Raw genomic sequence first — 13276 nt, 5'->3', positions numbered from 1 at the left:
GTGACTTTCGGTTTCCAAGCTCGTGTACGCGACGATGTACGATGTATGTATGTATGTAGATGGTGTGTGCCCAGTGCCAGTGCCAGTGCCAGTGCCGGTGCCAGTGCCTGGAAAATGCATGAAAATGTGTGTCACCGGGTCTCTGTGTCTCCTCCAACTGGCAACTGGCAGCAGCAGCAACTGGCAGCAGCAACTGAAACTGCATCTCCAATTCCAATTCCCCTGGCAATGCCATTGCCATTTCCATTCCCAATTCAAAACAATTACCAATTGTTTATTTGTTCTTACAACTTGTTGTCGACTTCCTCAGCTGTAGTGGCCTCCCTGCCTCGCTGCCTCCCTCCCTACCTACTGCTGCTGGTGGTCCCTCAGCTCCCCACACCTTCGCTATGCTCTCTTGTTTGCTACTCTTCTCGCTCCACTGCTTGCTCCTCTGCTTGCTCCCCTGCTTGCTCCCCTGCTTGCTCCCCTGCTTGCTCCCCTGCTTGCTCCTCTTCTCGCTCCCCTGCTTGCTCTCCTGCTTGCTACTCTTCTCACTCCTCTTCTCGCTCCTCTGCTTGCTCCTTTCCCGAATCCATCAATTGCCACACACTATCTTGATCTGCCACCAGGCAGGCACTAGGCAGCTCTCAAACTCAGCTTCTGCCTCTGCCTCTGAAATGAGCCCAAGCCAAAAACTTTCCTCCGGCCACATTGACAGACGGCACTTTATCTCTGCGCCAAACGCTGGCTTTTAATTTCACTAATGACAATTGATGATCGTACACGTTTATGAAAATGGAAAATCTAATGAAACTGAATCTTAACTGGCCCCCCCCCCACTCGGAGTCGGGGAGTCAGCAGTAAGCAGGCAGCAGTCAGATGCAGTCAGCTGCAGTCAGTTGAAGTTAGGCGAAAATTGTTGTCAATGTTTTGCGATCCATCAGGGGTAAAATGTACAACAGCAGCAACAGGGGGCTGCCACTAGCACAAGCGAATGAATTTCCCCTAAGCGAAAGGACACAAGAGATCGAAGGCAACCCTTGAGGGCTGAGCAGAATCAAATAGAACTGCGCTAAGCCGCTCCAAAGCTCCATTTATTATGGTTGAATATTCAATGCTGCATCTGCAACCCCCCAAGCAACCCTTCGCCGTGACATAATCCCGCCCTACCCATGGATGAGCCCTTCCAATTAACATGCTTACTGAATGAAATGCTCAAACTGCCACAGAATCATTTGGTGAATGCTTTGAGGCATGCGAAGACTTTGCCACTCGTAAATTGCAGTCGGAGAGCCTGGCAGCGACCAGCCCCACAATGCCCACAATGCCCGATGACAGTTCGCTGCAAGGATGAGTGGACTAGGAAAGTATGCCAGGCCACGGCCAGCATGCAGCATGCCTCTGCTGTTGCTGCCTCTGCTGCTGCTGCTGCTGCTGCTCCTCCTGCTGCTGCTGCTGCTCCACAGAAGTTGTCATCGTCAATTAGTTTAAAGGCAGTATAAATTTATGTTAACAGCTACCAAACATAATATCCCCTGAGAGAGTCCCGCGTTGGAGTCGGAGGCAGAGCGAAATCGAATCGAAAGGAAACGAAACAATTTTCCCTTTTCAACACAACATGTTGCCCAGCTGGAAGCTGAAGCTGGCAGAAGCGGGGCAACATCAACGCCAGCTACCGTTTGTGCCACTGCGGCAAGTTGTGGATTGGATGCTGCTGCTGCTGCCACGGTTGCTGCTGCTGTGGCATTGTTTTGGGGCGCGCAATTTCGTGGCCGTTATAACAGGCCCAAAGAATCCGCATCCGAATCCAAACCGAACCGAATCCAAGGCGAACGTTATGCCTCAATGAAGTCAGTGGCCGGTTCTCCGAGTCTGGAGCCAAGTGGGTCGTGGCTCTTGTTGGCTCTGCCTTTGCCTTTGCCATTGGGCCTTTGATGTTGTCGCTGCTTTGTTAGAATCTGTGTTGCAGCAGCAACGGCAGCCACAGGCAGAGGAACACAAGCTAAAGTTGCACATGGCCCAGGCCCAGGCGCCCAGCAGCCGTAGCAGCAGGCAGGCAGCATTATTTAATGTAATCGATCGTGATGGGTTTGTTCTAATTTGCGGTGATTTTGTTTTTGGCGCTTGTTAAGAACCGAACACGTACAGCCACGGCGAGAGAAAGAGCGCCCAGAGAGCCCAGAGAGCGATATCCTTTGAAGTTGGTGAAAGATTTACTGTCGTAGCTTTTATGGTACATATCATAACAATTTACGAGCCGCTGTTTAATTAGTTGCAGCAGGGGGAAAGGGCTCAGAGGGACTGTGCCCCATAAATTGCTTTGCTTTGCTTTGCTTTGCTTTGCCCCCGAGTAAAGTTCAAGTCTGCTAATTGGATTGAACCTGGAACCCCTCTATACAGAAAGGACTATGAGAGCTGGAGCTGGAGCTGTAGCTGAGCTGTAGCTGGAGATCTACAATCTTAAGTACATTTTGAGCACACTATTAACTTGCCTCATCGCAGCAGCAGCAGCAGCAGCAGAAGTAGAGCGGCCAGAACGGAAAATTCATCGTGGATGTGTGTGAGGACTTTAAGTGGGATCTTGAGCATACCCATTAGCATTCGCATTCTAGTTACACGTTGCCCATTTACCCCCCCTTTCTGGCTGCGTATCACAGATGCGGCAATAATCAGAGCTGCAGCATAATACACATATGGGAGAGATGGGATGGTTGGAAAATTGCATGGACAACTAGCTGGTAATTGCAGGTGGTGTGCAGCATGGTAATGATGTCTTTGCTGGGGCCAACATGCAATTGCTGCCTGCCAGTGGATGCCACACAATTGCCGGGGCGGCACAGCAGGCGGACTTCCCATGCACATTATTGATGGACTTGTTATCGATGTTATCGATGAGCAGTGCACACACACACACCCAGGAATCAATCCGAATGACCCACATTCAAAGCTAGAAATCGCTCCCCGATGCTCTCCCTGGCATTCACTTTCAGTGTTCGGTGACCCTTCGGCAATGACATTCACTCACCTGCTGCGCTCAGCCGCCGCTTAACCTCCGCTTGATCTGTTGATCTGTTGATCTGCTGGCACTAACATCGATTTATCCAATCGAGCGAATTAAGTAATTTTCGATACCGTCACGTCACACCAACCGCACCGCAACCGTCGCGCCGCCGGCAGCTGTGGAGATAATCAAATAAAATGGATTGTTAGTTGAAAGCAAAGCGCCACACAGGATTTTATTTGTTTGGCTGCTGTCTGTCTGTCTGTCCGTCCCCCCACAAAGTCGCCAATTCAAGGGCAGTCAGGGACAGGCAGGCAGTCCAAAGAAAGGCTAAGGGAAAACTGCAGCCAAATCGCAAACAGCAAATTGTATCGATTGGCTCTGAAGTGAAAATCGTGATTCAAAAGTCAAACAGCGGCCTGTAATTTTCACTAATTTTAACAATGTTTTCTGTTTGTTGTTTTCTGTTTCGCTTTGGTTTAGTCAACATTTTGTCGAATTGCTTCCCAAGTAGCAAAAACAATTATGCGAATTAAGAGGGGCAGGGGGAAATGGCAGATCCGATTCGATACCCACATTCGTAGCCATTGGGTAAAAGTTCAAATCAATCTGCCACAGAGCGAGGACTCATCCCCAAAGTGACGTCACACACTCGATCAGCAGGGCGTACAAAAAAGGTAATGCATCCCAGAAGGAACTCAACTGAACTGAACACAGCTCCATATGTCGTCGATGGGTTTGGTTTGGTGGCTGCCAAAGCAGGCCAAGATCCCAGCAGTTTCCCAGGAAAAAGTCCATAACAGCAAATGCATTCTGCATTTTAAAATCTCCTGCAAAGGGTCTCTGCTTTGGTCTGATCTCTGCTCTGGCTCTGGTCTGTCTCTGCTCTGGTCTCTGATCTGTCCCTCTCTGGCAGTTCTCGTTCGCAATCGCACGTCCCAAGGGAACGTTAGTCGACATTTATGGAATGGGAATGGTACTTCTGATTTCTAGCTACGTACGCGCATGTTTCTGCTTAGTTGGTTTTGCTTTTTACAGGAATTGTGCTGCAGCGGCAGACTGCCTGGAACCAAACAACCAACCAACCACTCCCCATACGAGACCATAGACTCCACTCCACTGCACTCCACTCCACTACACTCATTTATGCAGTATCTCTTTTTGCTGGCTATGGCAGAAATTACTGGAAATGGCATGTAATGAGTTCGAGACGAGACGACTGACTTCATTGCGCTTTCGTTTTTTGTGTTGTTTTCCCGTATTACTACGATTTTCCTGGAAAGCTTACATCTTCCGCAATCAAAAGCTTGCACATGGAGTGGCTGCCATAAGAAAACTTATATTGATCGGCCAACGTTCAACTGGCTCGTTGGTCTAGGGGTATGATTTCCGCTTAGGGTGCGGGAGGTCCCGGGTTCAAATCCCGGACGAGCCCAAGTCAAATCATTTTTTTTCTTTTTTCTTATTTTTTAAATAATATAAAATAAATAAATAAATACTTAAAGCATAGAGAAGTTGCCCAACAAAGAATATATTTACAGTACCGCAACTAAAATGGAATACTTGAACTGAAGCTATAAATAAAAGCCCCCATGTACAAGACTGCAATTTACTATTAAAATATAGAATGCATATTTATGCAATTAAACAATTTATTTAAAGTTTACTTTTTAAACATGCTATAACTAAAAAATAAAATATACTCAAAAAAGATGAATTACTCTTGGGCTCGTCCGGGATTTGAACCCGGGACCTCCCGCACCCTAAGCGGAAATCATACCCCTAGACCAACGAGCCAGTTGTTTAATACTGAAATCCATCGAATAATAAAACAAATGCAATTTCGATGACTTTTTATATAGTTTTAGTGTGATTTTCAGAGAAATAAAATACAATAAAAGAAACTGGTTTGCTGCATTTTCAAAATCAAAGAGTTTTCGCCTTGGCCATGGAACGTAAACTCGTTTTGTGGCTGTGGTAAGCTAAATAGACTTTTGGGCGAGCGAACGTCAACCGGCTCGTTGGTCTAGGGGTATGATTTCCGCTTAGGGTGCGGGAGGTCCCGGGTTCAAATCCCGGACGAGCCCAAGAGAAATAACTTTTTTGGTTTTTTGTTTTTGTTGTCAAATTATAAACATTGCTTATAGAATTTATTTTTGTTGCACAAATAACGACTTAATGGGTAAATAATATTAACATTTGTTGTTTGCCCCGCTTATTTAGCTAGATTAAAATTGCATTAATGTAGGTGGAATTTAGGTTGGAACCTGAACCTGAAGCCGAGATTCGGCTGCTCCCGGCAAAGCAACTGAAAGGCCAGTGCCTCCTCCCTCTCCAGAAGTGGGAGTAACCAAAGCCGAGCACGAGTGCAGGTTCAGGTATCGCGTCGCACAGTGGCGGAAATACACATCAGAAACAAACAAACCGGAAACAAACAGAACAAGTTGGCGAAAAGCAACTTAGAGCAAAAACTGTTTGTCAAGAAGACCCTAAGAACTACATAATCATAAATAAATGACACATTTTGTGGACATAGAGAATTGGGTAAACGTACAATAGAATAACATACAGATTACAATGGTAATGGTAGAATAGAATAGATAGATGATAAATACATAAATTTGGCCCAAAATTGTGGTTGCTTGATGACGCAGCAGCAGCATCGCATTGCTGCTGCTGCTGCTGCTGCTGCTGCTATGTTGGGGGGGGGGGTAAGTTTTTTTTCTAGTCCATTGCTCGACGTCCCTTCCAGTTTACCTTGGAGGGGGGTGAACAGTCGTGGATGGTTGTGTTAGGGAACTCCATTTGGTAGCTCTCTCCTTCACTCAATTTCAGGGTATGGGGCTGGGCCTGGGGTTACGCTGCAACATCACCAACATCATCATTATGGTTATGATTTTTTATTCTCAACCAGTTTTGCGCTCTGTTAGATATATAGATGTTAATCGCATATGTACATACATCATGATGTTGTGCCGCTTGATTGCTTGATTGCTTGATTTTGATTTGGTTGCTTGGTTATTAAATATATTTTAAATATTTATAATTATTTATTTATTTATTATTAGCACTAATTATTCTTTGGTTGTTCCACTGGTTTTGTTTTTTTTTTGTTGTTTTTTGCTGTTGTTTGCTCTTGGTTATTGCATTTTCTTTTGCATTTTCTGCTGCATTTTCTTCTGCATTTTCTGCTGCATTTTCCTCTGCATTTTGTTCATTGTGCTTTTTCTTCGTGGAGTTGCATGTTAATGACGGCAGCCGTTTTAAACATTTGCTTGTTGTGACTGGGCTTATTTGGATTGGTTGTCGGTGCTGTATGGGTGCTGTATCTTGGTGCTATTAATTCTGATGATGCTGGTGATGTCTGTGCCGTGGATTCCTGTTTACGCAGACTTTTGCCAAACGTGGAGCTGCCTCTTAGACCTGCAATCAAAGCGATAAACAAAACACAGATACCGAGATTAGCTGAGCTGCTGATGAAACACAATCGCATATCGCATATCGCATCTTTGGGTTAGTAGTTAGGAAGCCAAACAAATATATCTGGTTAATGTGCAGGAGGAAGACAGTGTGCAGTGGGAAGAGGAGTGAGTGAATGGGGAATATACATATATATACATATGCACCGGACACAGAAAGAAAGAATGAGAGGTACAGACAGAGAGACAGAGCTTTGTGTAGAGTTTTGTGTGTTGTGTACAGTGAAAGAGGGGAGAGTGCGCGGTGCGCGGGCTGGCCCCGTAGCTCAAAGAGAAGCGTGAAGAGGAGGTAGGAATGCATTTGGCGTTTTTACCTTGGAAGCTCAAACGATTCTGATAGATGGCAAATATATCGAACGGCCGATAGCACGGCTCGTAGCCGTCCTCGAGCTCGGGATATTCGCTCTGAATCGCTCGCATCTGCATCTGATCAGAAGGGTTTGGGTTTTGATTTTTATTCTGATTTTGGTTTGCGGCGGGAGGCATTTGGGAGGGTGGTATCACGAAAAGGCTTTGCTCCACGAAATCATTGGCTGCTGGCGCTGACTCTGGCGCTGACTCTGGCGCTGGCTCTGGCGCTGGCGCTGACTCTGGCGCTGGCTCTGGCGCTGACTCTGGCGCTGACTCTGGCGCTGGGTGTGGGTTCTGGGGGTTCGCTATCGATTCGGTATCGCTGGTGCTGGCTGTTCCCAATGTGGTTGTGGTTGTGGTTGTGGCAGCCACTATTTCTGGTGCACACTGTACAGGTACGGGTACGGTTACGGTTACGGGTACAGGCTGTTGGTTTGGTTGATTCGGTTGTGTTGTTTGTGTTGTGTAATCGGTTTTTGGGATAGTGGGAAGATGGTAACAAAGTGGATTAGTTGTTGGCCTGTTGCCGCTGTCGCTGTCGCTGTCGCTGCAGCGATTAAGTGTTAGTCACAAGTGTGGCACGACTAGTGTTAATTGTTGTTCTATGGGTGTTTCTATGAGCTATGTGGATGTTCTCCTTACCTCGCTATCCTCGCAGTGGGCAGCACCCTCCCTGGAGTGATCCGTGGTCAGGCCCTGGACGAAATGCACATCGTTCGCTGGATCCTCCGATGCCAAATGGGCGCGAAATTGCTTATTTCTGTGGGGCGGGGGAAACGCAAGCTCTGTGTTATATATGCTTGGGCATGGGGCTGATCTGTATGTGGCTCAGCCTTACCTCAGTTCCAGTTGTTGCATTTGCTGAAAGTGCCTCAGTCTGCTGTTGGCCAGATGCAGCTTCTCCTCCAGGGCGGCATTTTCCACACATTTTATGGAGTATTTCTCCGAGAACGATAGAATTTCCAGACGCAGTTCTTCCAGTTCCTCTCTGCATTATTTTTGATGGGGTGGAAAAACAGTTAGATGTCGCCACAAGCAGGCACCACTATAACTTTTTTGGTAAGCTTCACTGTACTCGTACCAGACTCACAATAATTATACACTCGAAAATCTTTTTTGATCGCAGCTGCACAGAAAGTGTGTGCTCACGTTTTGTTTTTCTTTCTTGATTTTTCTAGGTTTTATCTTATCACTTTATTAACACCATATTTACAGATCAAAGTTCTACGAACTATGACATATATGGTTCGTTTAGTGATATAAGAGAGAACACACTTTCAGCAAATGTCATCTGCCTACTCCTCGTACGTGAGTTGAATCACAGTTTGGAATTTATTCAAATTATTGTACAAGGAATATATTTAAAAAAAATACATTGCTGAGCATGGCCTAATCAATATTTTTTCATTGATGAAATATATAAAACAATATACATATATATATGTATATATTTATAAACATATCTTTGAAAGATTTCTATACCTACATTTCTAGGTACATAAACATAAAAAATACATATAAAAATGTATAGTAGGACTTTTGTAGTCCTAATTTCAGTGACTTTTGCACTTGATTATGGGTATGCTATGATTTATTGCTGATACACATATCATATCATATCACATCATACACCATATCATGTATCATGCATAAAATGAATATTCAAATGAAGTTATTCAAAGACTTAGTAGACAGGTTCTACAACCAATCGTTAGCCGATGTAACGATCGAACAGCACTGCCACAAATCAGACCACATATATTTAATCTTTTTGAGCGGAGAATAAATGCTCGAGTCTCAGGCTCAAATGTTTAAATTTGCTGTGAATTGGGTAGCATAAATAAATAGGAAGTAGAGTAAATATATTATGAGGCTTAAATTGTGAGATTCTAGCCAACATTTTAATGGGCAATGCCGTACGTAGGTAGCTGAAGAGGCAGGAAATCAACGCCCTTAGGCCGGTTTAAGCCCTGTTGTCGTATACGCAAAAGCCTTCAAATATATATTCGTTCTTTTATGCCCCAAAAAGTGTTCATCAAAGCTTAGTCCTTGGTCCTAGTGGCAGTTCTTTTACAGCTTACAAAATTTTGAAATTATTTCCAGATTAAGACTCCCTCATAGCTGATCCAACAGATCGCAAAGATTACTGCCATTTTATTGCAGCTAGCTGCCAACGATTCCTCTTATTTTTTTTGGTTCTCTTTTCATAGCGTTCAAAGTGTTTTTTTTTGTTTGCAGTCAAAGGGCAGGGCACACTGAGCGGCTCTGCCATCAAGTTATCAAATACAAAATTCATTCGCTACTCACTCTTTGAGCGTGGTGCCATCCTCCCGCATATGTTCGCCCCGCTGCACCTGTCGCAGAAACTCCTGCTTGAAGCGTGCCACCTCACGTTGCACTTCGCTCTGGTGGGCTTTTCGCATGGCATCCAGAGCGGCGAGTGTTGCCTGCAACAAACGAACAAAAGCCAATCCAAGGTTAGACATTTTCTTAGGCCTGCAATAGGCTTTCCCACCTGAGTTTCCTCGGCCAAGGCGGTCTCCTTTTCGGCCAGCAGTCGCTCGATTTCCAGCTTATGCTGCTGCTCCAGATCGCAGGTGATTCGCCGATGTGTCGTCTCCATGGCACTCAGCCCCTTCTCGCAGAGCGTCTAAGAACCAAAAAGAACCAAAGAGTGTTAGTTATGGATGATACTCTCTCTCTCTCTCCCTCTCTCTGGGGCGCTGTTACTCACCCTCAGCTGTTCGATTTCCAGTTGGTAGCGCTTGCGGAAGCTCTGCTCATCGGCCGCATTCACATGCTCGTTGTGGTACACCTCTCGCAGGCACTCCAGCTGCTTGCCATGCTCCCGCTCGAGCAGCTCCAGTCGCTTCTCCAGGCGCTTGCAGCGCTCCTGCTGCTTGCCCAGCTCGTCGCTCAGTTCGCTGCGCTGTCGCAGCAGCAGCTCCTGTTCCTGCTCCTGGCTGGCGCACTTGTCCAGCGCCTGGGCCAGATCGCTCTCTCGCTGCTCCAGCAGCTGCTCGCTGCGCTGCAGATCCGTTTCCGTCTGCTGCTGCAGTGCCGAGAGCTTCTCCACCCGCTGTCGCAGGTCGCAGCACTTGTGGCAGGCATCCTGGACGCAGGTCAGCTCCATTTGCTCGCTGACCAGCACACAGGTCTCGGCCAGGGCGCGTTCCAGCTGCCGCAGTCCATCTTTGCGGTCGTTCATGGGCGAAACGGAGCGACGAGTACGCTGTCCGGCGCGGATTTGCTGCAGCTGTGAGAGACTCTGCTCGAGGCGCTCCTTGCTGCCCAGCAGCACATGCTCCAGGCTGTGCAGACGCTGCAGCAGATGGGCATTCAGCGGCGATTGGCTCGCCGATTCGCTGCTCGAGGACTCTGCGGCCGGACTGATGCTCTCCACCGCCGACTTGCGTTCGATGGTCTCCCGCTGCAGTTCGCTGAGCTTCAGCTCCAGCTGCTCCTTGCCCTTGAGCGACAGCGATCGTCGTCGCTCGGACTTGGCCAACTTCTGTTTGAGCGCTCGCACCTGTCGCTCCGAGCTGCTGTATTTGAGCGTCAAATCCTGGATGCGTGCGGCCATCAGCTGCAGCTGCGCCCCATCCTCCAGCTGGCAGCGTTCCAGCTTCTGTTGCAGCGCCGCCTGGGCCAGCTCCAAGGCATCGTACTGGTTCTGGGACTGCTTGAGCTCCCGCTTCATGGCCCGAATCTCGTTGACGGCCTTCTCGAAGCGCGACCGCAGCTCGTTGTACTCCTCCGCCAGGGAGTCGCGCTGCAGGCAGTACGGATCGATGTCGCTGATGGTGGTCAGGTCGCTCAGCGAGTCCATGCGCTTCATTTTGTGGCGCTGCAGATTGCTGAGACTGGCCACCTGAGTGCCCTCCGCCTGCAGCTCACGCAGCCGCTTGTACAGGCTCTCGTTCTCCTCGATGCCCTGCGCCAGGCGATCCTCCAGCTGCTTGATCTGGCACTGGCTCTCCGACAGCTGCACACCGAGGCTGTGCATCAGCTCGGCGGCACTCTGCTTGGCCTGGGCCAGCTCTCCGTTCAGCTGCTGCTGCTGCTCCTGCAGGCGGGCCGTCAGCTGCTGCTCCGTCCGCTGCAGCGTGGTCAGCAGCTCGGACATTCGTGCCTCGCGCAGCGTGGCCTCCGCTCGCAGCGTCTCGCACTGCTGCTTGAGCTCGCGATCCGGCTGCAGCAGCTCCTCGGGCACCACCAGCAGCGGCAGCTCGTCGCTGGCCACACTGTCGACGGTGCTGCGCCTGGAGCTGGGCGGCGAGCTGCGGCTGCGCTTGTGCAGAGACGCGAGGCTGCGGTTGCGCAGGCAGCTGCGCAGAACGGGCGGGGATGGCGACAGCGGGGAGCCCCAGTCGAGGCTGTCCCGGCGTCCGCCCTCCGATGCGGTGCGGTACTCCTCGTCGGACGAGAAGTGGGGCGGTCCTGTGCCGGCGGGGGTGCCCGGCGTGGTGGCCGGACTCGCCGCCACAGGCTGCAGCTGCTGCTGCTGCTGTTGCTGCTGCTGCGCCTTGATGAAGTCCTGCTCGATGTCCGTCGGCTTGGTGGCCGCCGCCGTGGGCGTCGTCTCCAGCTGCTGCTGGGGCAGGCCGGCGGCACTGCGCAGCACCGCCAGCCAGCTGTTGCGCGAGCTGGGCGAGAGGCTGGCCAGCAGCAGGCTCTGCTTGTCCCAGGTGATCAGCTGGAAGGCGTGCTGCTTGCTGGCACTCGGCTCGGCCAGCACATTCGTCAGGCTGTTCACATCGAGGACGCCATCGAGCACGCCGCGCTCCTCGCACAGCGGATCCCGGTAGTAGAACAGAGCCGCTCCGCTGAGGGTGAACCAGTGCTTGGACCACTCGCCCGTGCGGTTGTCCTGCTTCATCAGCCAGCCCTTCTTGGCGTTCAGCGACTCCTCCGTGACCGTGGCCTTGGCTGAGGGTTTGCTTGCTACGGAGGAGGCCCTGGAGGAGGAGGATGATGATGACTTGATGCATGATCCTCCCTTGACCGCTCGCAGCTCGTCCGTTTTGGCCATGTAGTTGGCGCACAGCTCGTCCATGTTGCAGCCCCCATCCGGATCGCCGCGCTCGTGCTGGTAGTGCTTCGCTGGCTTCAGCTGCAGCTGCAGCTGTAGCCGTGCCGCTGGCTTCGTCTTGGCGAGGCTCTCCCCCTGCTGCTGGTGCTGCTGTTGCTGCTGCTGCTTCTGTTGCTGGGAGACCATCACCGTGGGTATCTTCTTGACTATGGCCGAGACGATGGCCGGCGTGGAGTTGGACGCCAGTGGCAATGACTTTGGTCTCTCGCTTCCACCGCTGCTCTGGGACTTGTTGCTGCCGCTGACGGCGGATACCTGGAAGTCCGTCTCGTCCCGCGATGTCTGGTACTGGCCATGGGAGTGGTATTGATTGCTGTACTGATTGATGTTCAGCGCATTGTTGACGGCCGTGGACCAGCGTTTGTTCTGCTGTTGACTTAGGTTCGTTATGGTGTTGGCAATGTCCTTGATGGTCTTCTCATCCCTGCGTATGTCCTCGATGAGCAGGCATGTGGTGGGTTGTGAAACTGGCAATGGATAAAGAGAGGGGGAGGGTTTTATATCGATTAGTTTTATTGAAGGAATATTTAAAGGGGGGGAAATTAATTAATAATAATATAAATGCTAATGCTAATTATATCTACAGAATATATATTTGATACGAGACTTCAGACCACAGACTTCATTCTCTTAAGCAGATAATCAAAGCAGAAGAATTGAGCAATCAAAAACTTAACGTGAAGGAACGCTGTGAGTCGCTGCAGTTTCCGCGACTCTACTCTTCGCGTTCTGGCTCTAAAAACTCTTTCTCAATTTATCCACAATCGACTCTTTAGTTTTCCCTTGAATCCAATCAAAAGTAGAGAACATTACTTTTTATTTATTGTAGAAATAAATTAGTAAACATAAAAGAACAGCGATAGAGAGAGAGAAAGAGATGCATAGGGAGAGAGAGAGAGATCGCTTATGGCGGATAATCAGGGCTCTTATGGGAGGGTTCTTCGAGCCATAATAAATTTCACAGAGCCACCAAAACGCACTGCACTGCACTGCCAACGCAGCAATCTCTGCTACGCGCATTCCACCCATCCCCATCCTCATCCCCATCCCACGATTTTCATAATTGGCCCAACGTCTTCATTAAATACTTTGAAATATGAGCATGTTTGAGCATGTTCTCAGAGGTCGGAGTAGAAACCATATCAATGCCATTGACTGAAATTAACTTAGACACAGGGATCTCGCTGCGGTCTACACTCTCTCCCCCGCCCGCCACCCGCCTAACAATATTTATGCCCAGCATAGGGCCATAAAATCGCGTAGCGAGAGCAAAGTTATGTCCGCGCAAATATAATAAAATTATTAAAACGGCGCACCAGAAATTTTGTAAGGGGATCCTCTCGAGGATCGGGTGAAAATCGGAGGATCGCG

At 49.1% G+C, this 13276-nt stretch overlaps 1 protein-coding gene and 3 non-coding genes across 4 annotated transcripts in view; 2 read left to right on the top strand and 2 right to left on the bottom strand.

Moving 5' to 3' along the window:
- Positions 1 to 4346: 4346 nt before the first annotated feature.
- Trnap-agg lies at positions 4347 to 4418 on the top strand. The gene has a single exon. It is a non-coding gene; the product is annotated as a tRNA-Pro (tRNA).
- A 290-nt stretch (positions 4419 to 4708) lies between these two features.
- Trnap-agg lies at positions 4709 to 4780 on the bottom strand. Its single transcript has one exon. It is a non-coding gene; the product is annotated as a tRNA-Pro (tRNA).
- Positions 4781 to 4998: 218 nt separating this feature from the next.
- Positions 4999 to 5070, top strand: Trnap-agg. The gene has a single exon. It is a non-coding gene; the product is annotated as a tRNA-Pro (tRNA).
- A 1043-nt stretch (positions 5071 to 6113) lies between these two features.
- LOC111081068 (protein outspread) overlaps positions 6114 to 13276 on the bottom strand; it is a 107838-nt gene continuing 100675 nt past the window's right edge. The window contains exons 5-11 of the mRNA XM_041592223.1: positions 9548 to 12372; positions 9329 to 9463; positions 9121 to 9260; positions 7652 to 7801; positions 7456 to 7573; positions 6777 to 7239; positions 6114 to 6406 (exon numbers count right to left, since the gene is read on the bottom strand). Coding sequence (XP_041448157.1) covers positions 6198 to 6406; positions 6777 to 7239; positions 7456 to 7573; positions 7652 to 7801; positions 9121 to 9260; positions 9329 to 9463; positions 9548 to 12372 — 4040 coding nt within the window. The 3' untranslated portion in view covers positions 6114 to 6197. The remainder of the gene's footprint in view (positions 6407 to 6776; positions 7240 to 7455; positions 7574 to 7651; positions 7802 to 9120; positions 9261 to 9328; positions 9464 to 9547; positions 12373 to 13276) is intronic.

This window comes from Drosophila obscura, unplaced genomic scaffold, assembly GCF_018151105.1.
Source record: "Drosophila obscura isolate BZ-5 IFL unplaced genomic scaffold, ASM1815110v1 contig_179, whole genome shotgun sequence".
In the NCBI taxonomy this organism is placed as follows: Eukaryota; Metazoa; Arthropoda; class Insecta; order Diptera; family Drosophilidae; genus Drosophila; species Drosophila obscura.
This window is presented reverse-complemented; position numbering and strand designations above follow the sequence as displayed.